This window comes from Mastigoproctus giganteus, chromosome 9 (assembly GCF_048544385.1).
Source record: "Mastigoproctus giganteus isolate SK-2022 chromosome 9, ASM4854438v1, whole genome shotgun sequence".
Lineage (NCBI taxonomy): Eukaryota > Metazoa > Arthropoda > Arachnida > Uropygi > Thelyphonidae > Mastigoproctus > Mastigoproctus giganteus.
In genome coordinates, this window is record NC_143583.1 from 81,198,391 (window position 1) to 81,225,312 (window position 26,922).

The following is a 26,922-nucleotide window of genomic DNA, read 5'->3' on the forward strand; positions in this document are numbered from 1 at the left end:
TGAAAATTCATTTTCTTCATTTCCATCTCGAATTTTTTCCTGAAAATAGTAGTAGTAGTAGTAGTAGTAGTGGCACATGATGCAAGAAAGCAAGTGTAGGAGCTTATGCAGCATCAGCCAAAAAAAAAAAAAAATCACACCATTCCCTCCAAATGCCTGTCCAGTTCCTCCTTAAATTTATTTAACCTATCAACTTCCACAACGACAGATGGAAGTTTGTTCCAGCAATTAACCACCCGCTGGCTAAAGGCAAATTTCCGCACATCTATTCTACATCTGTCCTTTCTTAATTTGAACTTATGTCCCCGTAGGTTGGTATCTGAACAAGTGGAAGGATCCCATCAGAATTCAGCGTGCTCAACCCATTCAAGGCCTTATAGACCTCAATCAGATCACCGCGCAGGTGCCTAGTCTCCAGCCACTGCAATTTGCAGAACTTAAGCCTCTCTTGGTAAGAGAATCCCTTCATTCCCCTCACCAATCGTGTTGCTCTTCTCTGTACACGCTCAAGCAAATCTACATCCTTCCTAAAATGAGGCCTCCAGACCTGTACGCAGTACTCAAGGCGTGGCCTGACCATTGCCTTATACAGAGGGACAATCACCTCCTTTTCCCTGCTAGCAAAATTCCTATATATCATTGACAAAACCCCATGACCCGCCCTAGCAGCCTGTCTGCACTGCTCAGAAAACTTCATATCTGACTGCACAATTACTCCCAGGTCTTTTTCATTTTCTACCACCTTAAGTGTAGTACCACACAGTTGGTACGTTTCTCTGGGGTTACTTCTACCCATATGCAGTACTTTGCATTTGTCAAGGTTGAACTTCAGTTGCCACTTCTTAGCCCATCCGCCCAAATTATCTAGATCCTGTTGCAGTAGCACACTGCCATTACTGTCATTAACAACCCTGCCAACCTTTGTGTCATCTGGGAGATATGAGTGATGAACAAGGGGAGCGGTTTCCTCAAGATATTTCCAAAATGGAAAAGCAGTATCAAGGTCGCTGGGATCCTGTAATGATGGGGGATTTCTGCTGATTCCTTGTGAGGGAGGGTAAACAGGAATACAAGAGAAAATTTCTTAGTAGCAAACATTTTTAAGGACAATTACAGGTATGCTGGTTATAATATTATTGAAATGTAACTATTTCGCTATGATTTATGATATCTTTTCCAAAGTTAAATGAATTATAAGTATACCTCCATTTATTTTAACATTAAACGTTGGTACATCTTTTGATGTAAAAGTGATAGAGTTTTTATGGTGATTTTCAGAATCAGTGCATTTTTTTCCTTCAGAATCACGTATTTTCATTCGAGAGTTATGAAAAAAATATTTTTTGTTGGCTAGTGTAATTATAAAATGACCTGGCCAGAAAGAAACCAAAAAGTAAAGTGGCAATGATTCAATTTCATCACAATGCAAACTGGTGATGGAAATATACTTCTTAACTGTGTCTTACCTGGGATACAAGGTTCAAATACAAAATAATGGTTTGTGATACAGTGCATGACCAAGGTATGGCAAAATGGGCCAAAACATTATGCTGAATTAAAAAGTTAAAAAAAAAAAAAAAAAAAATTCAACATATTTGTTGGCTTATAAGATGCTGCTGTGTGGAAGACGTACCCTAATTTTGGAACAGTAAATTTAAGAAAAAAAATTTATAAAAAAAAAATTATTGTTAATATAATGGAAATTTAAAATTCAATAAAAATAAAACCCAAAAGCCAATAAAGAAAGGTATAGGATTATTACTTATTGTTTTAGTATTATTCAACTTCAGATTCATTACTGACTTGATCATCATTATCCCCAACATCATCATCATTAGTATCAGTCACTCTCATTCAATAAATGATCTTCAGTGCCATCCACTGCATTACTTATACCACATTTCTTAAAGGACTTGACCACAATTTCGGTCTTAACATCATACCATGACTTCAGCACTAATTCATACACTTATGCTATTGATGGACGCTTCTTCCATCCTGTAGGCATCGTATCACGGTTCCCCTCTAGCATCCATTTATTCCATCCATGCTCCCACATGTTATTCTTGAATGGTTATTGATGCTGACATCTAATGGCTGTAACTGGGAAGTTAAGCCACCTGGATTTACCGCGAATGTGTCCAACATTATGGCCAGTTGTTTGTTGTTTTCAGTCCTATTTGCTCTAAACCGATCCCAAACTAGTAGTGCATTTTTACGCAGTAGTCCACTTGCAGAGGCAATTCACATACTTGTGAATTGCCTCTGCCTCTTGGTGAATCCTCCACAGGATTCACCAAGAGGTAGTTTAACTTTCGGTAAACTTTATTTTTTAAAAATTAACATTGGCAGAAGTTTGGTCCCATCAGCAAAACAAGTTAAAACTGCAGTGTAGTGTGTCTTTTTATGTCCAGTAGTTTGAATAGTTATAGATTTTTGCCCTCTCCTCTCAGATTTACCGTTTTATTGGATGACACATCAAGTGAATGGATTTTCATCAATTTTTTGGAAATCTAATATTTTCGTTTCGTACTCAGTAAGCATTCTCTGGGTTAGCATTAGTAGAGGAATATGATGCAAGAAAGCAAGCTTATGCAGCATCAGCCAAAAAAAAAAAAAAAAAACACTTCCACTTCACCCCTCTGTTCATTCGAAATACCTGTCCAGCTGAGCCTTAAATTTATTTAGGCTATCAACTTCCACAACAAGGGTTTTTTTGGCTTTTCACCAACCAGCTACCCACTGGCTAAAGGCAAATTTCTGCACATCTAGCCACTGGCAGAGGTGAAAGTGATTCTTGCACTGCTTCTATTGAAATGAGCCACAGCCTGGAAAATAAGATGCAGGATATTTCAGAGACTGCTGGGAATCATTGGGGCACAAGTAAACACATGTGTTGTGTTAGGGTAGCTAAGAAAAAGAACAGGTGCATGTATACTTGCGTGTACACCAATGCTAGGAGTAAATAAATTTGATGAATTTGAGGTATTGCTCAAAACATCAAAGGCAGATATTGTGGGGATTTCAGAGACGTGGTGTCAGACAGATATAAGGAATGCAGAACTGGAATTTGGGGAGTACAATGTCTACAGAAAGGATAGACACGATAGGAAGGGAGGAGGGGTTATGCTATTAGTTAAGAAATACATAAAATCCAAGGAAGTGAAGCCAGTCGACATCGCTGGACACTGCACTGTCTCCCAATGCTTATGTCCAGACATAAGCACTGGGAGATCAAAATTGAGAGTATGAGGGTGCTATAGGCCTAATGACTCTGATGAGTATAATAAGAAACTGTACAGGGAAATAGAGTGGGCCAGTAAATCAGAGAGTCTTATAATGGGGGATTTTAATTTCCCAGATATTGATTGGAATTTGGGGGCTGGTCACTCACACACTAGCAAGGCTTTTGTGGATTTATTGGATGATTGTTTTCTACATCAGCATGTTAAGGAGGCAACTAGAGGGAGTAATACTCTTGATTTGATTATCAGTAGTGATTCTTCGTGCATTAAGAATCTGCAGATAAATGAACCACTAGGTGGCAGTGGTCACAGTGTGCTGAAGTGGGATTTACTCAAAGAGGTAACTGCCATTAGGGGTAAAGGGAAGGGTTATTGCTTTCGTAAAGGCGACTACAATGGACTGAGACAGTATTTAAATTCTATACAGTGGGACCAACTGATGATGTTACCAACAGCAAATTCAAAATGGGAAGCATTCAAAGAACTTATCTTGGACGCTACTAGGCTTTACATACCAACTAAGAAATATTGTTCAAGGTTTTGGCCTAAGTGGATGTCAGATGAACTAATGAGACATATGGCAGAGAAGAAAAATGCATGGGATACATACAAATTAACACGTGACACAGAAGCCTATGGTAGATACAAGTTGATCTGTAACCAAGTTACAAAGGAGGTAAGGCAGGCGAAGGCAGATTACGTGAAATCTTTGGCAAGGGATGAAAAGAAAAACAGCAAAGAGTTCTTTACTTATATAAACAGGGAAATAGAGTGGGCCAGTAAAGGAAGGGGATGAATCAGATTGGTCCACTTCATATCGATGGGTCAACTGTTGATGATCCTGCTCAGGTAGCTAACAAACTAAATGAATATTTTGCATCGACATTCACACATGAGGAGTTATTCAGCGAGGGGAATGCCAGAGGTGTATTCAACTCTGGCAGTAAGCTAGAGAATCTTGTAATAACTGAGAGTAAAGTGGAGGAGAAATTGTTGAAGATAAACACAAGAAAGGCACCTGGGGTGGATGGGATCTATCCAGTTATATCTGCCTTTGATTCTTTGAGCAATACCTTCAATTCTACTACATATGGGAAGTCAAATTCCAGTTCTGCATTCCTTATATCTGTGTGACAACACGTCTCTGATATCCCAACTATATCTGCCTTTGATTCTTTGAGCAATACCTTAAATTCATCAAATTTATTTACCAAACTCCTAGCATTGGTGTACACACAAGTATACATGCACCTGTTCCTATTCTTAGCTACCCTAACACAACCCATGTGTTTACTTGTACCGCAATGACTCCCAGCAGTCTCTGAACTATCCTGCATCTTGTTTTCCAGGCTTCTGCTCATTCCAATAGAAACAGTGCAAGAATCACTTTCACGTCTGCTAGCGGCTACTGTTAATCTATTAGTCCTTGTATCCCCCCAAAGCTAGAAGTTTTCCGACACATCTAACACTGCCTTGATAGCATCAGCAAATATTCTTGCACCTTTTCTATTTAAGTGTATCCCATCCCTGTAGAAGCAATCTCTCCTGTTAACAAGTACAGACCTGTATTCCTGTTAACAAGTACAGGTTATTCTAGTCCTTGTGCATAAACTTAGCCCATTTCTTTTCATGAAGCAATAACACCAGAATTCAGTTCCTTTAAAGTTGTGTACCCCAATGTCAGCTGCTCGTTTCTGTGCTTCTACTCTTACAATTTTAGTACTCACTGCAATACCCACATCTCTAAGTTCCATTATCCAACTACACAAGTTTTCTTCCAAATTTGGCCATTTAGGTGTAATTTTACAAAGGTTGTGCTTTGTTTTATCAGGGGCGCCTCTGTAGCCAGGTGGGAAGGAGCAGCAGTGCGTAGCACACGTTTCTTGATTAGACCGGGGTTTGAGCCTGTCACCACCAAATACGGAGGATGCGGAAAGGTCAGGGAATGACCACCGCATATCCTGGAGCAATATGGCCTTAGTTGCTAATGTTCCTAAAAAACCAAACAACAATAACAGTTTTATCAGCTTATTGTAATAAAACTTCCTGCTTCCTCCACTGATGAATCATCTTCTCATCTCAGTAGGTGGTGGTCCAAAAGTTAATTCTGCTGCTCTGTTCCAGTTTTCTTTGGTATTTTGTACCACTTTTAGCTTAAGTCCACTAGTATAATTTTGCCTTCTTGATGCAACTGCCATTGATTAGGGTTTAAATGTATAACTGGAATTCACTTGTTACTCCAACAACATCCCGATAATTACTGAAAAGTGTAATAACACATTGTAGTTAATTATCCATTAACTACTATACGTTAACTCTTGGTTTTGCGCATGTGCGGTATTTGCACTTTCAGCTTCTAAGACGCAGGGTGATTTTTTAAGGTATTTATAAGGAAAAAAATTGCATCTCATAAGCCGACAAATATAAGAGTACTTTTTTATCTTCCACGTAAGTGAAGAAATAATAATACTTTATGGTACAACACCTTGGAGATTTGTTGAAAGAAACTTAAGAGATTGACTCCAAATCTTTATTTATATAAAACAAAATTTTACTTGCACTAAATTTGTGCTTAAATTCAAAAGGATGGATGTAAAAAAAAAAAAAAAAACACAAACCATGAACAGAAGTAAAAAAAAAAAAGGGTAAAAAATTATACCATCAAAATTTAGAAAAAATGTGCCCATATCTCTTTCTATCCTTTCTATCCAGCTGTTCAATTTAAAAATAGGCAAAATTATCCTAAAGGTAGGACATAACTATACTTTTCAATAAATTATTGTCAATTAACAGAGGCAGAAATGAGGGAAAAAAAGTCAGGAATTATGAGCCTCTGGGCTGAAATAGGATGACCAAAATAAGCTGTGTCAACAAATTTTAAATGACTCAGGTTCCAGATGTTCAATGGCCCAACGAGAGTCGATAATTAAGCATTCTTATATTTTTAAAGTAGTCTACAGATTCAAAAAAAATTTCTAATTTATAAGCTGTGAATGATGAATCAGTAGGTAAAAGTAGGGTTGTGCCAACTGCCTTTACATTTACATGATTTTTAAGTTAGGTGACAGCATAAGATCAAAAGAAACTAGGAAATTTTTGATAATAGATATCTTTGCATTGTAAACCACAGCTACAATATGCAACTGTCTTGTAGCCCTACCTTCTTAGCATGCCATCTTCCTTTTGAGACATATAAGCCAGTCCTGAAAATATTTGCTCATCATCCATGCATTTTGTTTCTGTACTGGTATGGGATACATTTTCACTTCTTTGAAACACTAAGGAGATATGCATTTCTCTATTACAAGAGGCAGTAACCACTTAGTCCCATCTACATTGTTGCATAGAGGAATGGTAATCTCTTCTTTTAGTTTGATTAAAAAAAAAAAACTTTGATATATTATACTTTGTCTTGCTCTTGTGAGTTTAATTTTTTTTAATCCTCCACTGACAGTGACAGGCTTGGGCTTATTGAACACTTCAGAAATGACATGGTTATCTTCAGGTCAACCTAAAATTTTTAATATAGTTTTTAATCAAAAATCACCACCAAGGAGGCGAACCAGTTATTCATTAAAAATGAAAGCATCATTAATAACGGCTGTTTCAGGTCTTGCTGGATCCTCATCAAGTGGCGGCCACTTTGGGCTGAAACGATGGATAAATGTATCCAATCCAATTAACAGCCAAGCAGTGTGTGTGTGTGTGTGTGGAAGAAAAACTTCCAATTAAAAACAATGAAAGTTATACAAATAATAAACTCTAGTAATAGGTTACATGGGCCCATTTCAGCAATAAAATAAAAAAGGAGGGTTACTCTTCATTTCAGGTGTTGAAATAGTTTCATGTAAAAAAAAAAAAAAAAAAAAAAAAAAAATGAAAAAAAAGTTTCACTGTTATATTTTTCTGCCTTGTTACTATAAGGAAGCTATGCTCCCTCCGCTGACAGCAAATCTTGGGTTCATCTATATTGAATACATTTATCCATGGTTTCAACATGAAGTAGTTGCTAATGGGACCACTCGCTATATAATGATGAAAAAGAACACAAACCATAAATGTTACAGTTAAGTACACACTAACCCTAGTTTTAATATTTTATATTCTTTCTTATTTAGCTTAATTATTAAGCATTAGTAATGAAATTTACAATACACACCATCGCATCCCCCCCCTGGTGTGTGAGAAAAAAGACGAATGAGAAAAAAATAAATAAATAAAATAAATAAATAAATATATATATATATATATATATCCAAGTATGTAAAAAGAAAATAGCATTGTTAATTTATATCTATTTTATAATATTATTTTATTTTATAATATTATTTCTAATCTGTAATATTATTTTGTCATAGATCTGATTAATGCCATCAAAAATGATTAAACATTGTATCCGTCTGTATATTATTTGAGTTAAGCTGTAATATATAACATGAATAGTTAAGTTGTAATGTATAACATGGCTAGTAAAATAGCTACTCAAGAAAAACCAAAAACCTATACGGGTGCTAAACGTAGCCTGGAAAAAATACATATATGCCAAAAATAACATAAAATAAGCAATACAATTGTACAATTAAAAAGTTAATTATAGGCGATCAGATACATTGAAAGGGACTTTTTCAAGGGCTAAGCCTTTCAATGTATCAACCATAATTAACGAGCTATCCGTTTCTGTAGTCATCGTCCAGCATAACTTGTCCGAATGATAGTTAAAAATTAATGAGATAGAGGGCCATAAATATAAAAGGCATATTTGTTGATACATTCCAATTTAGCAGTAAGCTAGCGAGATGACTGTTAGCCCGACGGATAGCCAAAATTTTAATTAGAGAAGGAGATATATCCATTTTTAGGCCTATGTGTATAGTTTAAAATATATGCAGTCTAAGCGCTTACCAAGTAAAGTAGAAGCTTGTGCTAACTAAGGCGAACGGAAAAAGTAAAAGTATAGGTATAGTACGTCAATCCCCCTCGAATACTCTAATAGTTCATGAGGCATGAAAAATAGGGATAAAAAAGAGAAAGCTAAAAAGAATAGAAAAACTAAATCATAAACTAACTTAGGATACAACCGGGAGCGTAAATTCCCGACCCTTATAGTAAGGGATCCTGGTTATGGCAAGCGATGTAAAGACAATAGAATGCGTTAACATTACGCAGAAAATATAAATGCTTACCACGGTATGCCCAAAGTACAATATGTTATTTTTGGCATATATGTATTTTTTCCAGGCTACGTTTAGCACCCATATAGGTTTTGGGTTTTTCTTGAGTAGCTATTTTACTAGCCATGTTATACATTACAACTTAACTATTCACATATATATATATATATATATATATATATATATATATATATATATATATATATATATATAACCTAACAGGGGAAAAAAAAATTATTATAAATTATAAGAAAAAAGTATAAAAATAGAATGCAAGTAGGGTGACAATACATATTATGAATGAAGTAAATGTCTCTCTCTCCCCTGCCAGGCAAGGGGGGTATTCCCCCTCACCTGGTGGGCTCCCCTCTGCCAGCTAACATATCCCACTAACGGAGCAGGATGGGCAGTTTGGCCTGCTTACCAGATTCGACACTACATGAACCTGACAACAACCATCACCGACGAAGACATACTGTGGCTTTGACCCACATTCCCAAGCAGGGGAAGAAGGAGACTGGTCTCTGTCTCCCCCACACTTTGCCTGGCGGGGCTTGTCCCCAACTGACCTTTTTGAGGATGCCTACTCTATTGTCCCATCCCCCTACCTATTTCTCTCCAGTCTCCCCCCCACTAACTAAACCAACCGAGTACGACCCTAACGATGCTGCCAATTTCTAATCAATGTCTAAATTCAACCGCTTTCTCGTAAACCTCTTTTGGCCTTTCCAAATTCTAGTGTTCACCCCTTTTTATATATATATATAACCATATAAATGAGAAGAGTTAAAATAAAATAATGCCAGCAGTGTGGTAAGACAAGAGCAAAAATAATCAAAATTAAACCTAAATCAAACTGGGGAGGGGGGGAAGAGAAGGGTAACAAGAGTAAAAATATTGCAGAAGAAACTCTAAAATAATTTAGAAAATCTAAATGAAAGAATAATAATTCATTGAATTTTGAAAGCCAATTAAATAGAAATTTAGCGGTACCCCCTCTGATGGGTACCAGGTCCAAATTTATGTGAAATATCACCAACAGAGGTGTTAACCACTACAATAAAATAAAACAAAAATAAACCAAAAATAGACTGACCATTATGCCCCATCTCGACAGAGGACCACAAGGCCAATAATGGTCAGGGAATCGCTGCATTTCGATCGCTGGACAAATCGCCGCAAAGGAGAATCGATCGAAAGATCAGCCCGCCATCCAATCCCCAGATCAAACCACCAATGCAGAAGATTTGAACAGCGGTGGTCCTGATGCAATGAAAATTAAAAAAATAGAACAGCTACGAGCACTCCAGTGCAAAGCCACACTACTGACAAAGTAATCTTAACCAGATTATATAAATGAATAATGAACTATGGATGGCAGCACAGGCGCAGCGTTAGCAATTCGCCTACTACTGTCATGTGATATAATTATACATATATTTGAATAGCGTTTAAAATAGTTGGAAATGGAATCTTTCATAATAAAATAAAACATCAGGGGCAGCAAAAAGCAAATTCATCTATATGATGCTTGAAATATAACCATATAAATAAGAATAAGAGTTAAAATAAAATAATGCCAGCAGTATGGTAAGATAAGAGCGAAAATAATCAAAATTAAACCTAAATCAAACCGGGGGGGGGGGGGAAGAGAAGGGTAACAAGAATAAAAATATTGCAGTAGATACTCGAAAATAATTTAGAAAATCTAAATGAAAGAATAATAATTCATTGAATTTTGAAAGCCAATTAAATAGAAATTTAGCGGTACCCCTCTGATGGGTACCAGGTCCAAATTTATGTGAAATATCACCAACAGAGGTGTTAACCACTACAATAAAATAAAACAAAAATAGACTGAATATTTTTGTTTTATTTTATTGTAGTGGTTAACACCTCTGTTGGTGATATTTCACATAAATTTGGACCTGGTACCCATCAGAGGGGGTACCGCTAAATTTCTATTTAATCGCTTTCAAAATTCAATGAATTATTATTCTTTCATTTAGATTTTCTAAATTATTTTAGTTTCTACTGCAGTATTTTTACTCTTGTTACCCTTCTCTTCCCCCCCCCCCCCGGTTTGATTTAGGTTTAATTTTGATTATTTTCGCTCTTGTCTTACCATACTGCTGGCATTATTTTATTTTAACTCTTATTCTTATTTATATGGTTATATTTCAAGCATCATATAGAGGAATATGCTTTTTGCTGCCCCTGATGTATATACTATTGTATGCTGATGTATGCTGTACTATTGTATCCCCTGATGTAGGCTGTACTATTTTATTTTATTATGAAAGATTCCGTTTCTAACTATTTTAAACGATATTCAAATACATATATAATTATATATATATATATATATATATATAAGTCTTGCCACTGAAATCCTCAGAAAATAGGTAGCGGGGCCTGGCAGAGTACTTAAATAATCTACTGGGTACCTGACCTGGCTCCTTGTGTCAAAGTGTGGGCAACGGTGGTTCCGAATAGGGGTCCCAACAGCTAAATGGTCAGAGAAACAACAGAATATAACACTACACAACAAACCACTCCCCACACTTTTTAAATCTCTGGCCTCCACAGAGTTCTGTATCATACAGAGTACACAACACGGAGATGGGAGAAACCCCTGGTGCCATCAGACAACTAACACACTTTACACTATATAATGATGAAACAGTTCTACTATTGGTGCCTTGAGTCAATGAGTAATCGTTTTTATCTCAGTGATATTATTCAATTAAAAATGATATTAGTAATTTTAGGTTGACTCGTGGATACACATGCAGTTTCTAAGGCAAGCAATAAGCTCAACCTTATTGCTGTCAGAGGGAACACAATTTTCCATAATAACAAAACAGATAAAATACAATGCAGTCAAGAATTTTTAATCGAACTATTCCAATGCCTGCAATGGAATGTAACCCCATTTCTTTAACTCCTTTCTTTTCTTTCCACCTCCACAGGATTCACCTTTCAGAGAAATCATTCAATCTGGCAAAATGTTGTAACATATGCTAGTTTCATCTGTGTTTAACATATCCTTTGTCATATATACTGAGCGGACAGAAATCATGGGATATCTACCTAGTAACGGGTAGGCCCACCTTTCGCATGGATAGGGGCAGTCACATGGCACGGCATTGAGTCCACTAGTTCACAAAAGCATTCCACACTGTTTCATCCATGCTTGCCACACTGCTGTCCATAATTCTGTTGCATTTCTGGGTGGAGGATCCAAAGCTCAAACGATCCTTTCCCCAGATTCCCAAAGATGCCCCACAGGGTTCATGCCTGGTGAACAAGGAGGCCATTCCATTGTTGTAAAATCTGCGGAATGCTCTTTGAACTATGTTCTAGTCACCATGGCTCTGTGGGTGCATGCAGTGTGGCTGCACAATGACCATAAACGGATACAGGTCTGCAAGGATGGACACAACCTAGAATGTTCAGAGATGTGTCGAGACTAGGGATACCCAAACTACAGCCTGTAGGCCAGATCCAGCCTGCGGAAGAATTTTATCCGGCCCACAGATATTTCAATTACATCGTAAAAATTAATGTTTATATTAGATCACAATAAAATTTACAAAAAGCACATTTTATAGATTATTTTACATTTGTCGATTGATTAATAATGCTGACACCTCTGTGTCGTCAGTTTAGCATTAGTAAAGGCGCATGATGCAAGAAAGCAAGCTTATATAGCATCAGCAAAAAAAAAAAAAACTCATTTCACTCATCCACTCACTCCAAATGTTTTCCTAGTTCTGCCCTGAATCTATTTAAGCTATCAACTTCTACAACAACAGATTGAAGTTTGTTTCCGCAATCAACCACCTGTTGGCTAAAGGCAAACTTCTGCACATCTATCCTACAAGTGTCTTTCCTTAATTTGAATTTATGCCCTCTCAGATGATTATTCTGAGCAAGAGGAGGAATCCCATCAGCATTGAGCATGCTCAAACCATTCAAGACTTTATACACCTCAATCAGATCACCTCGCAGGTGCCTAGTCTCCAGACACTAATTTTCGAAACTTAAACCCTTCTTCGTAAGAGCAACCCTTTGTTCCATTCACTAATCTTGTTGCCCTTCTCTGTACTCATTCCAGCAGCTATACATCCTTCTTAAAATGACATTTTACAGATAATTTTTAATGTTTGTCAGTTGATTAAGTGTTGATGCCTCTGTGTTGTCAGCTTAGCATTAGTAAAGGCACTTTGATGCAAGAAAGCTTATATAGCATCAGCCAAAAAAAAAAAAAAAAAAACCTCTTCTCATTTCACATGCTCCACTCGCTCCAAATGTTTGTCTTGAATCTATTTAAGCTATTAACTTCTACGACAACAGATGGAAGTTTGTTTCAGCAATCAACCACCTGCTGGCTAAAGGCAAACTTCTACACATCTATCCTACAACTGCCTTTCCTCAATTTAAATTTATGCCCTGTCAGGCAATTTTTCTGAGCAAGAGGAAGAATTCCATCAGCACTGAGCATGCTCAAACCATTCAAGGCTTTATACACCCCAATCAGATCACCTTGCAGGTGCCTAGTCTCTAGACACTAATTTGCAAAACTTAAACCTTTCTTCATAAAAGCAACCCTTTGTTCCATTCACTAATCTTGTTGCTCTTCTCTGTACTCGTTCCAGTAGCTCTACATCCTCCTTAAAATAAGGCCTCCAGATCTGTATACAGTACTCGAGGTGTGGTCTGACCATCGCCTTATACAAGGGGATAATCACCTCCTTATTCTAGCTATAAAAATTCCTGTCTTGTTCGATATTAATTCTGTTATTTCCACTCAAAGCTATTCTTTGAAACATCATTAAAATAATCTATTAATGTTGACCCTGTCATTAAGTAGCAATAGGTGTTAGAGACAGTAATTAGGGATTTCCTAATCCCTTACCAGTCTGCACACCAACCCTGATGTGCAAAGTATGGGATCAAAGGTTACCCTAGACTTCCACTATACAAGATGTTCAGAGTATGGGAGCAAAGTTCACCCCTGGCTTCTACTACACAAGAACTCCGGATCCAGGATAAAAACATGACACTATCCTATTGGTTAATGGAGTTAATTCCTCTGCTATAAAGTAACTGCTTGAGGCCTGTATGCACATAAAGTTTCTGGTAGCATCGGCAAGAGAAAGCTGTCGGCAGGCATGAATTTAATCTCTTTGTATTACCTTAGATTTCCTGTTTTCTATTGTAACAGCAATTCAAAATATACTTTAGAATTGTAATTTGCAAATTGTAATATTGGTAATTGTATTATTGGTAACTGTAACTGTAATATCCTAAAATATTCAAATTTGTAGCCCTTTCTGTTCTCCCCACAGCATGGTCTTATGAGGGGCATCATAAGATACCCGAAATGTCACCTTATTAAAGTATATTATAATTAATAATATAGTTTTATATTATAATAATAAAGTTTATTAGGCAAAAAGCCTAATGATCTATATTATTAATTTCATGTGATATAAGAGTATGAATATAATATGATATGAATATAATAATGACCTTTATGTTAAAATATTTCATAAAATTTTAAGGCACATCAGTGCTTACTTACTTCAATATTAAAGAATTTTTTTGTTGAAAAAAAAAAAAAAGTTGATGCTGAGTGTTGTGTTTTTAACGAGCAGTGGCCAATTAATTACTTTTTTGCACTTTCAATGAAACTTGCACATGTCTTATTTGTAATGAAGCCTTGTCAGTGTTCAAGGAATATAATGTGAAACGTCAATACACCACAAAACACACCTCAAATTAGGATAAATTTCAAGGAGCTTTGGGGCAGAAAAAAATCCAAGAACTAACCCAAACTTTTCAAAGTCAACAACAAAAGATTAGAACTTTTACGCTTCAAAATTTATCTGCAGTTAGAACTAGTTTTTGAGCCTTCCAAATCATTGCCAAAGATGGAAGGGCCTTTATGGATGGAGAATTTGTAAAACAAATTTGTTTGGGAATTGCAGAATTACGTCCTGAGAAAGTAAAGAATTTTGCATCTATAAGTTCATTTTCATCAACTGTAATGAGAAGAATTGAAGATTTAGGAACTGATGTTCAAAATGAACTTGTAGAAAAAGTTTGTGAATTCACACATTTTTCAATAGCAATTGATGAGAGTAAAGATACAAGCCATACAAGTTCAATTACTAATTTATATCCGAGGTGTAAAACAAAATTTTGCAGTAACCGAAGAGCTAGTTGCATTAAAAAGCTTGAAAGATACAACAACAGGTGAAAATATATTTTTGAGTGGGTAAGAAGCAATTTACAGCCTCAGACTGAATTGAGATCTGCTATCAGTGATTAAGACGGATGGTGCTAAAATATGGTCGGTACTAAAATTGGGTTCATGGTTCAGCTTCATATCTTGAGAATAAAAATATTAAAAAACTAATTCAATTTCATTGTATAATTCACCAGCAGTCTTTGTATAGAAATTTTTAGGCATAGATTCAGTCATGTCAACTGTCAATATCAACAGTAAATTTTATTTGCAAGACTGGTCTGAATCATTAGCAATTCAAAAATTTTCTTGAAACTATTGAGGCTGAATACGGTGATTTGTTGTACTACACTGAAGTACGATGGCTGAGTCGCAGTAACGCGTTGAAATGATTTTTTGAACTTAGGATCGAAATAGATCTATTTATGAATGGAAAATTTAAACCTGTTCCAGACCTGTCGGATCTCAAATGGTTGTGGAACCTTGCCTTTTTAACAGATATATATGAACACCTGAATTTTCTTAATATGAAACTACAAGGATGAGACAAACTTGTTATTGAATTGTATTATAAAGTTATTATAAAGCATTTGAAACAAAACTGGAGTTATTTAAAAGTCAACTAGTTTGGAATAATTTTTCACATTTTCCATGTTGTATGATAATTAATCTAAAAATATGCCTAGTAATTTTTTCACTGAAAATTTTGTTCAAAATGTTAGTTTGTTGCAGGAAAATTCTGCGGCTAGATTTTCTGATTTTAAAAATAATTCAAAGGTGTTTGAACTTTTTCAAAATCCGTTTGACATACCCGTTAATGATGTTGATGAGAATTTACATTTAGAGTTGGTAGATCAATCTAATGATACACTGAAGACAATATTTAAAAATGAAAATCTAATTCAATTTTATTCAACATTATCTGAGTCGATTATTAAAAAATTAAAAATTTTGCAAGAAAGGTTACATCAATTTTCGGAAGTACATGTATATGTAAGCAGACCTTTTCAAAAATGAAATATGTAAAATTAAAAATACGATCACGTCCAACTGACCTGCATTTACTTGACTTCTTAAGAATTTGAACTAGTGCATTCATTGCATTAATTATAATTTTGTTGTATTACTAACTTATTTTTGTGATTAGTACAATAAATAAGTAATAATTAATTTTGTTGTATTACTGACTGTATTTTTGTGATTAGTACAATAAATAAGTAATAATTAAAATTTGATATAAACAATGCGAAAATTTATTTTTATTTTTGTTACACAGAGCATTAAAACTACGATAAATGAATTAGCTTTCGGCTGGGTGGCAGCCTTCATCAGATTAAAATACTTTGAATGGCAGTTGGAATAGAGATGCACTGCCAGGATGGTGCGTGAGGCACGTGGTTAATTGTTTGTTGATGTTTGTGGCTGTGACGTATGGTGGTGACGTGGCCAGCGTTTGTCTATGGACAGAATTACTGCTTCTGTGATGGGGTTAAGTTGACAACCACTGTTCCTGTTCAACGAGGTATCCGAGCATTTTATACTTAACGATTCCAACCAGGTGCGCCTTAGGTAATGGTGGGACTTGTCCACAACCACGACATCGCGGTGTGGGTCGATGTCGTGGTGGGTTGTCCAGACATGCTCGGCTATAGCTGAGTGTTCTACATCCGCCAAACGGATCGCCCTTTTATGTTCTGAGAGGCGTTTCTCGAGTCGACGTCCAGTCTCTCCAAAGTAGCAGCTCGTGCAGTCACGGCAAGAGATGCGATAGACCAAACCACTCTGCAGAAGGGTGGGGACAGGTGTTTTTACGTTGGAAAGGAGAGAAAGCAGTTTCTTGCCTGGGAGTTGGATGCACTTTATCCCATGCGATCTTAGGATTCTACCGATCTGGTGTGACAGGTTGGGGTAGTATGGGATGAATGTCCTCGTGGATGACTCGTCACTGTTGGCGTTGCTGTTGGTCGTCACGTTGTCGCGTGCTTGTAGATCACACCTGTTAAGGACGTCGATGGGGTAGCCACACCTCGTAAGGTCTACTTTGACTCTGGTGATCTCTTTGCGCCTTTCATCTGCAGAGCTGGAGTGTGTCCAGGCGCGAGTTAGCAAGGTTCGGGCGGTTGAGAGGAGGTGGCCCCGTGCGTGTGCTGACTGGAAGTTGGTAAATTGGCCATATTATTTGATATAAACAAATTGGTATATATTAAATTACATATCCATCGATTTATTTTTGGATCTGTAGATGATATAGGTAGGTATAGAATTTGTTTCTCTGCATAACTAATGTTATGCAGAGAATGTAGTTCTCTGCATGATGATTGAAGAGAACTACATTGGCATGATGATTCCCTTTGTCCAATCATCTGGTATTCTTTTCTCTTTCCAAACTAGGCTAATAATATCATACAGCCATTTTTATCCAATATTGCCAGCAGCCCTAATAATTTCAACTGATAACTCATCAACTCCAGGTGATTTTCCATTCTTAATCTTTTTCACTGCTTCTTTTACTTCACCAAGACCAACTTTTGGGCTCTCTTTTCCGACTGCAAATTCTCTTCTTGCACCAACTTCTTTTCCATTGACATTAGCATTAAACAGGGTTGTAAAATAGCTCTGCTAACGTTTCCTGATTTCCTTCTCATCTGTGACTAATTTTTCACCCATATCAACTAGGAATCCTGGTTCTTCATTGTTCCTTTTCTTATTCCACATCTCTATCAGTTTTCTATTTCTATTAATATCCTCTTCTAATTTTTGTGTAAACTCAATCCAACATTTGTCCTTTTCCTTTTTTATAATTCTCTTTGCTTCTTTTGTCTTCTCATTATATAACTTTCTGTCCTCTTCCAATTTTGTTTTCATAAATTTCCTGAAAGCATCATTCTTCAGTTTCACTGCCCTTTTTACTCTGTCATTCCACCAGTGTGTCTCTCTTTCTTTTCTGATTCCTCCATTTCTCCCACATACCTGTACAGCAGTTTGTACCATCACCTTCTTAAATTTTTCCCATTCCTCATTGACATCTTCTGTCATTGTACATGGTACTCTTTTTGATTTTCTCTTCAAACTCTCTTATCTCTTGTCCAGTTCTACTCTTTTTATTTTTATTTTAAACTCTTATCCTAAATTTGGCCATCAACAGTCTGTGGTCACTGTCCATACTTACTGAGGATATAACCTTTACATCTATCACCTTCTATCATCAGAATACTAATTTTACTTAATCTCTTGTGGCTTTATTATGTCCTGCTACAGACAACTCCATATACCCACTGCAAGTGGTGCAAACCATAAGACCCTGATTCATAGGAGAATTTTCCTCAGCCAGTGCATTCTCCCTGCTCTGAGCCCTTTGCTTTGTTGCTGTAGTCTGAGACATGGTTCAGTTTAAATTAAGAACTAGCAGTATACCTCAATTCTATCATCATACTAAGATGATACGCAAGTACAGTAATAATGCTACATTATTCACATTTAGTAGAACAGTATCTATGTTATAAAATTATCTCTTATTTTATAGAATTATATTATAAATGTATGTTCCATACTGTTCTTTTTGACAAGAGGAAAACAATTTCATATTATGCATTACTATAGGGAATAGTGAGGATGGACAAAACAATATTAGATATTCTGCCACATTTAGAAATTCCATCCACTCAATAAGAAATGGTGAACCTAATCATTTTAGGTCACCAGTATCTTCTGTTGTGGTAATGGCTGCAATATCATCCATCCTAAGATTTATGATTTTCTTTGAGCTTATTCATGCATGGATTGGCAGAATTAGAATGCACCTTTTCTAACATTAACTGTTTGAAAGAAAATAGCTCTATTTCTTTCAAATGGTTGAGATGATCCACAACCTTTTTGTTTTTTCTAACAGCCTTTTATAGTAAGTTCTACTATGGGAACACAATAATTGCAAAAATCTGTACGACAATCAAAATCCAAATCACTACCTGTAGAAGAGAATGTAAAATTGTAAAATAAATCATTTTACCTCCTCATTCAGCATTCCACTTCTAATTCAGCTGTTGAATAATCTTTTAAAATTAAAAGATTCTTCAAATGCTGAACCTGCATAATTGCATTGTGTGAGTTCTGCTTTTTTCAGAGTCCTATAACAGTGGTTCACTGTTTTAGTTTTAGCATGTAAATATGGTAATATATGGAAATTAAACTATATAAATAACAAATTATATAATTTTCTAAAATAGTATTTTGCAGAATGCACATGTTTTGTGAACTGAAAGAGATTACCTTCAGGGTGGCAGTCCTAGGTAACAGATAAATGGTTATAGCTTCCACTTTATCAAAATAATGAAGATTTTTTTTATTGCTACATAATGAATGAAGCTATGCCTTTGCATCATACAATGATGTCTGAAGCTATGGTACATTTATCAGTGTAGCCAGGTGGGAAGGAACAGCAGTGTGTAGCACATGCTTCTTGATTAGACCGGGGTTCGAGCCCGTCACCACCAAATACGAGGATGCGGAAAGGTCAGGGAATGACCACTGCATATCCCGGAGCAATCTGCCCTTAGTTGCTAATGCTCCTAAAAAAAAAGCCGACCAACCAAACCACATTTATCAGTCCCAAAGGTTTTTTTTTTAAATATACTTTATATGATTCATAAATGGGAAATTCACTGCTATAAAACATAAACATAATTATATTGATCACAGGTTCAGTATTTTGGTCAGTCTGTACTAGTAAATAAATATGAAAAATATTTGAAAATAGTATAACCTTGACTAAAATTCATAAAAAGTTTTCATAAGATTCATCTGTAATGCTACTAAATAACACTGACTCGAATCTGTGATAAAATAAAATACATGCATACTGATTGTATAACTATATGTTAAAATATTAAAACAAAATAAAATAAATGTTGTATAACAAAAATAAAAAGCAATAAAAGTTGTTTAAAATCCCTAGAACCACTAATACAGGAGTTTTTGGCAGCAGCGGCCACCTTCATCAGCTATAGTGGTTGCAGCATGACCGACAATCTATATGTACCACACATCTCAGCAGGTCTGCGACATGAACTATGGAGTCTGTGCACGGTTCACTTCTCGTGCATTGGAACCGGAAAATGGACAGGCCACTCAACCATTTGTCTCTTCGTAGGATAAGGGCTTCAAAGATTGGATGAATGTGACAGCCCTCATCCCTATTAAGACTAGCGCTCGGACGAACATATTGTTAAACTCTCCAGCCATTTCCAGTTTCCAAGGCATGTTGCGCTACAGCTAAACCTCTGTAATTTGCAGTCTTAAGGGCTCTATTGTGTTCCCCCAGGTGATCCCGCAGTCTGCGTTTTGTTTCCCCCACATAACACTCCCCACAATCAGGACATTCAATTTCATATATGACCCCACTAGTGTCATTACCCGCAATAGAATCTTTGGTTGCAGCCTCCGACCTGGCAGCTGCACACAGCGTATCTTACACGAACATAGGATACGGGAAATGGGTTCCAAAATGCGCGGATGTATGCAGTGGAAACAGGTGTAAAAGCATCCCTGTGACTGTTGTTCGTACCTCTTAAATGCCTCTCAATGATGCTCTGGGGGTGACCAGGTCTGCTGTAACACATTTAATCTCCTCACCTCTCTCTTCAGACGAGGAGCAGTGGGACCCCACCCTTTCCAATGAGGCCTTAACCACACTACTTTTGTGGCAACTGGCCTGAACTGTTTTGAAGTGTGTGCATTGGCCCTGACACATAGGTTTTCTGTAAACTTTAGTTTAAGTGTCGGCCTTCTCTGTATACACACACATCTGGGAATGGAAGGGCCCCCCTGCTCAACCTCTGAAGTAAACCAACTATAAGGTGAACCACTCAAGTATTTCTATTTCGTGTCCTCTTTGTATCACCGTGAATGTGTCATCAACATATCTCTTCCATGCATGTAATGGGGGAGGACTAGAGCTCCCCAACATCCTATCTTCAAATTTTTCCATGGCTAAGTTGGCTATAATTGCACTAATAGGTGAACCCGTGGCCACTCTGCGTTTACCCTAGAACCATGGCCACTATTAGTGCAATTATAGCCAACTTTTTTTTTTTTTTAGCCATGGAAAAATTTGTAGTTTAAGAATATGTTCGTCCGAGCGCTACAGTCTTAATAATATAGGCGCCTCCGTAGCCAGGTGGGAAGGAGCAGCAGTGCGTAGCACACACTTCTTGATTAGACCAGGGTTCGAGCCCGTGACCACCAAATACGGAGGATGCAGAAAGGTCAGGGAATGACCACCGCATATTCCCGGAGCAATATGGCCTTAGTTGCTAATGCTCCCAAATAACAACAACAACAGTCTAAATAGGGATAAGGGCTGTCACATTCATCCACTCTTTGAAGTCCTTATCCTACGAAGAGACAAACGGTTTAGAGTGGCCCGTCCATTTTCCAGTTCCAATGTATGAGAAGTGAACCGTGCACAGACTCCATAGTTCATGTCGCAGACCTGCTGAGATGTGTGGTACATATAGATTGTTGGTCACCCTGCAACCACTATAGCTGATGAAGGTGGCTGCTGCATTTCTTGCTGCTACCGAAAGCTCCTATATTAGTTGTTCTAGTGATTTTAAAAAACTTTTATCGCTTTTAATTTTATACATTTTATTGAATTTTATTCTTGTTATACAACATTTATTTTATTTTGTTTTAATTTTCAACATATAGTTATACAATCAGTATGCATGTATTTTATTTTATTTTATCATAATAAAGATGTTTTACAGATTCAAGTCAATGTTATTTAGTAGCATTACAGATGAATTACAGAGTTCCTGACTCCAGAGGTCTTTTCAATGAATTTTCATACGATTACCATTTTTGGCCATATTTATGAAAAAATTTGGCAAGTATGACATGTATATAATAAAAGTTGATCAAAAAAATTGGAAATGTACACAACACAGCTTTCAAATAGCAGTTTCAGAGAATATTTGTTATTTTATACTGCTAACTATAAAAGACGGAGATAATAGCAATAAAATTAAATACTACACCACTAATTACTATGAAATGAAGATGATCAGAATAGATTACCTCTTGTATTTTATCAGAGTCAGTTTCATCTTTATTCTTAAGGAATTCCTCTCTTATCTTATGAGTTGCAGCTGTTAGATAAAATAATTCCATCTCTTTAAAAAAATATATATCAATTTGAAATATATTTTAGAATTCTAAATCAGAAATCAAAGGGTCAGTAAATACAGTAACATGGAATGAACACAAATATTCATCCATTCTTAAAGAAAAATAATTTCTTTATTAATGAATTGTTACACGAATGAAAATGACTGAGACTCGAAGTGAGAGTCGAGATATTTTAATATTACAAATTTCTTATGTGCGAACTGAGAAAATTTTTGTTTTTTCACATTCATTCCTCCAATCAACCACTGCATGGCAACAAACATTATATATAGTGCTTCAGCAACAATATACAGTATATGGACAATCTATGTGATGTTAGCATTAGCAGAGGCATATGATGCAAGAAAGCAAGCTTGAGCCAAAAAAACAAAAAAAAAAACCACTTCCATTTCACCCCTCCATTCGTTCGAAATACCTGTCCAGCTGAGCTTTAAATTTATTTAGGCTATCAACTTCCACAACAAGGGATGGAAGTCTGTTCCACCAACAATCTACCAGGTGGCTAAAGGCAAACTTCCACACATCTATCCTACATCTGTCTTTCCTCAATTTGAATTTATGCCCTCTCAGGTGATTATTCTGAGAAAGAGGAAGAATCCCATCAGAATTGAGTATGCTCAAACCTTGCAAGGCTTTATACACCTCTATCAGATCACCTTGCCTGTGCCTAGTCTTCAGACACTGTAATTTGCAAAACTTAAGCCTTTCTTCGTAAGAGCAACCCTTTGTTCCATTCACTAATCTTGTTGCCCTGCTCTGTACTCGCTCCAGCAGCTCTACATCCTTCTTGAAATGAGGCCTCCAGACCAGTATACAGTACTCAAGGTGTGGCCTGACCATTGCCTTATACAAGGGTATAATCACCTCCTTATCCCTGCTAGAAAAATTCCTGTATATCATTGACAAGACACCATGAGCTACTCTTGCAGCTTGTTTGCACTACTCAGAGAACTTCATATCTGCCTGCATAATTACCCCCAGGTCCTTTTCATTCTCTACCACTATCAGTGTAGTACCACAGAGTCGGCGCCTCTGTAGCCGGGTGGGCAGGAGCAGCAGTGCGTAGCACACACTTCTTGATTAGACCGGGGTTCGAGGCCGTGACCACCAAATACGGAGGATGCGGAAAGGTCAGGGAATGACCACCGCATATCCCCGGAGCAATATGGCCTTAGTTGCTAATGCTCCTAAAAACCATAACAAGAACCACAGAGCTGATATGTTGCTCTGGGGTTGCTGTTTCCCATATATAGTACTTTACATTTGTCAATGTTAAACTTAATTTGCCACCTCTCAGCCCACCTGCTCAACCTTTCCAGATCCTGTTGCAGCAGCATAGCATCAGTAGTGTCCTTAACAACCCTGCCAACCTTTGTATCGTCTGCAAACTTGGACATTAAGCTTGATATACCATCATCAATATCATTTATAAATACAGAAAACAATAATGGACCCAACAATGAACCCTGAGGGACTCCACTAATAACATTAGTCCACGATGAGCAGTGTCCATTGATTACCACTCTCTGTCTTCTCTCCCTCAACCATCCCTTTATCCGTAGCAGCAATTTGCCTCCAATGCCACAATGTTCCAATTTGTGCAGCAGTCTTCCATGTGCAACAGTATCAAAAGCCTTTCTAAGATCCAAATATATAATACCAAAGTTATTCCATGCATCCAGTTCTTTTGTGACTGTATCATAGTGTCCAATCAAATTGGTCAGGCAAGACTTTCCCTTAACAAGCCCATGCTGTGTTTCAGCTATAATTGAAGTCTTGTCTAGATGATCCTGCAGTGCTTCTTTAACCAGTGCCTCCATTAATTTTCCTGGAACAGAAGTTGAACTCGCAGGTCTATAATTAGTTGTGTCAGCCTTTGACCCTCCTTTGTGAATTGGGGTCACATTTGCACATCTTCAGTTTATGGGTACCTTCCCTGAGTCCAAGGAAGCTCTCATAATTATGGCTACGGGTTTGCTTACTTCCTCTGCTGCCTCCTTTAATATAACTGGATAGATCCCATCCACCCTAGGTGCCTTTCTTGTGTTTATCTTCAACAATTTCTCCTTCACTTTACTCTCAGTTATTACAAGATTATCCAGCTTACTGCCAGAGTTAAAAACACCTCTGGCATTCCCTTCGCTGAATATCTCCTCATGTGTGAATGTCGATGCAAAATATTCATTTAGTTTGTTAGCCACCTGAGCAGGATCATCAACAGTTGAACCATCGATATGGTACAGTGGATTCCGGTCATTTGGGCCACCGGTTAATCGGGGCAGCCGTTTATTTGGATCAAATCTTAAAAAACAGAACCTAATCGAGAAACAACCAGAGTTTTCTTCGCTTAATTGGGACAACATGCCAATTAATTGGGGCAAGAGACTGCAGCACTCGAGATTACCCGATTGTCTCCAATTGGGACCACGTGGTCTGGTCGGAGACAATTGTAAGCCCGTTTTAAAGTGAAATACATAGACGCCTGTTAACATGATCACTGGTTAATATGATAAGCCACTTTATAGAATCAATTTCAAAAAACAAATTCAAATAATTAAAACACTTTCATTCTGTGTGTGTTTACATTATTATGGTGAAATGTGTTTCCCCATGCCAATTAAAACTTAACATTTTGTTAAGTTTTAATTGGGGTCAACACCAATCTTGTTGCCCTTCTCTGTTGCCCTTTTCACGTTTCATTTAATTTTGTTAATTGGTAAGATAATAAATTGTAAATCTGTGCTTAATATAACTTTACTTTTATAGCCTGTGGATAATATGCCTCCTATTATTTTCACTTATTAGAATCACTTTTAATGGAATTAAAATTCAATTCACAAACATGATCACAATGACTGGCACATACTACATATTGTATTGTATTGTTGTTATTTGGTTTTTAGGAGCATTAGCAACTAAGGTCATATTGCTCCGGGGATATGCGGTAGTCATTCCCTGACCTTTCCGCATCCTCCGTATTTGGTGGTTACGGGCTCGAACCCCGGTCTCATCAAGAAGCGTGTGCTACGCACTGCTGCTCCTGCCAACCTGGCTACGGAGGTGCCATTGTATTGTATAATGAACTTATTATGGAGAGTCCGTCGTAACGTAAAAGGTAAAACCAATCATAAAGTGGATTCACTGTATTTTTAACTATTTAAGTGAAACTTTGCATAACTGGGCAGCCGCTTAATCGGGCCATAGTGCAATAGTCCCAATGTGTTCCGAATAACAAAAATCCATTGTATATGAAAAAAAATAAATAAATAAACAATAACTGCTGGATTTCCATGGGGTGATTGTACAAACTTCTCAAACAGGCCCAAATAAAAAATTTCATGAAAATCTATCCATTTACAGTTCAGTTATTACATCAGGACAGAAGAAATAATTGCTGGATTTTTATTGGTCCAAGTTTAATGAAATGTGGAATAGCTCAACAAATCTTTTAATAGGCTCAAATACACAATTTCATGAAAATCTGTCAAAGGGGAGTAAAGCTATTATATGTGGACATATGAATAGATAGACAGACAGAGATAGCATCAGCATTAGTTGAGGCATATGATGCAAGAAAGCATGCTTATACAGTATCAGCCAAAAAAAAAAAACAACCCTTTCCCATTTTACCCAACCGGTCACTCCAAATGTGTGTCTAGTTCAGCCTTAAATTTACATTTAAGCTATCAACTACAACAACAGATGGAAGTCTGTTCCAGCAATCAACCACCCACTGGCTAAAGGCAAACTTCCACACATCTATTCTACAACTGTCTTTCCTCAATTTGAATCTATGCCCCCTCAGGTTCTTTATCTGAGCAAGTGGAACTATCCTGTCGGCATTGAGCCTGTTCAAACCATTCAAGGCATTATACATCTCGATCAGATCACCTCGCGTGCCTAGTCTCCAGATGCTGCAACTTGGTGAACTTAAGTCTTTCTTCATAAGCGCACCCCTCTGTTGCTCTCACCAATCTTGTTACTCTTCTCTGTACTCGTTCTAACAACTTTACATTCTTCCTAAAATGAGGCCTCCAACCTGCATACAGACTGAAAGTGTGGCCTGACCATTGCCTTATACAAAGGGATAATCACCTCCTTGTCTCTGCTAGCAAAATTCCTATATATCATTGACAAAATTTCATGACCTGCTCTGGCAGCCATCTGCACTGCTCAGAGAACTTCATATCTGACTGCACAATTACCCTGAGGTCTTTTTCATTATCCACCTCACTGAGTGGTTACGTTTCTCTTGGGTTACTGCTACCCATATGCCAGGGAATGCATGGGAAAATTGTCCCCTTCAGTTCTCCCACGAGCCACACCACTCTGGCTATTCTGTGAACGCTGCTTTGCTGCTCTAGTCTAGGTCATGATTCTGTGCATAATTTAATTAACAATGAAATTTAATAAGATTAATACATTTTATTGATAATACTATGCTAATCTAACCGATTTCTAACACACTGCTATGTATTTCGCTATCTAGTTTTACATTAAACCTTACGGAATTCCATATCGTATAACAATGGCGGCAAGTTATGAACGTAAAATCTACAGACACTAAGTATTAACTTTCAAAATTGCTATCTAAATTCACAATAAACAGTGGAGCTTGGCTAGAACTATAAAACTACTTATAGAAAATAATTTAGTATAACAATTAAGTCAATAAAATGACTAAATATAAATGAAAACTTAGCGTTTGCCAGAGCTGCAAAAATCCTGACCGACGAGGTAATAACCTCCAAAATTGGGCAGATACAGTGAAACAATAAGCACTGTATGCATATATGCATAATGCGTCTAAAAAACCAAGCACTGAAATTAAGATATTAAAAGTTCAATATTTATAATAAAACTCAAATATAAGTATTAACCAAATGGTTCAAGGAAGCCTAGACTTCTGCTGCATTAGCAAAAAAAAAAAAAAAAAAAAACCCACACTACCTACATGTTTCACGCCTCAGGTAACTGATCTGATCGAGCTGACCACTGAATTTTCTCAAGCTGTCAGACTTAACTTCCACTGAGGTTACTTATTCTGGTAATTAACCCTTAATTA

At 36.9% G+C, this 26,922-nt stretch overlaps 1 protein-coding gene across 1 annotated transcript in view; it reads right to left on the minus strand.

The window, feature by feature from the left end:
• LOC150080486 (complex III assembly factor LYRM7) overlaps window positions 1-26,922 on the minus strand; it is a 78,784-nt gene that overhangs the window by 18,376 nt on the left and 33,486 nt on the right. The window contains exon 3 of the mRNA XM_090381480.1: window positions 21,747-21,817. Within this exon, the coding sequence (XP_090237606.1) occupies window positions 21,747-21,817 (71 nt within the window). The remainder of the gene's footprint in view (window positions 1-21,746; window positions 21,818-26,922) is intronic.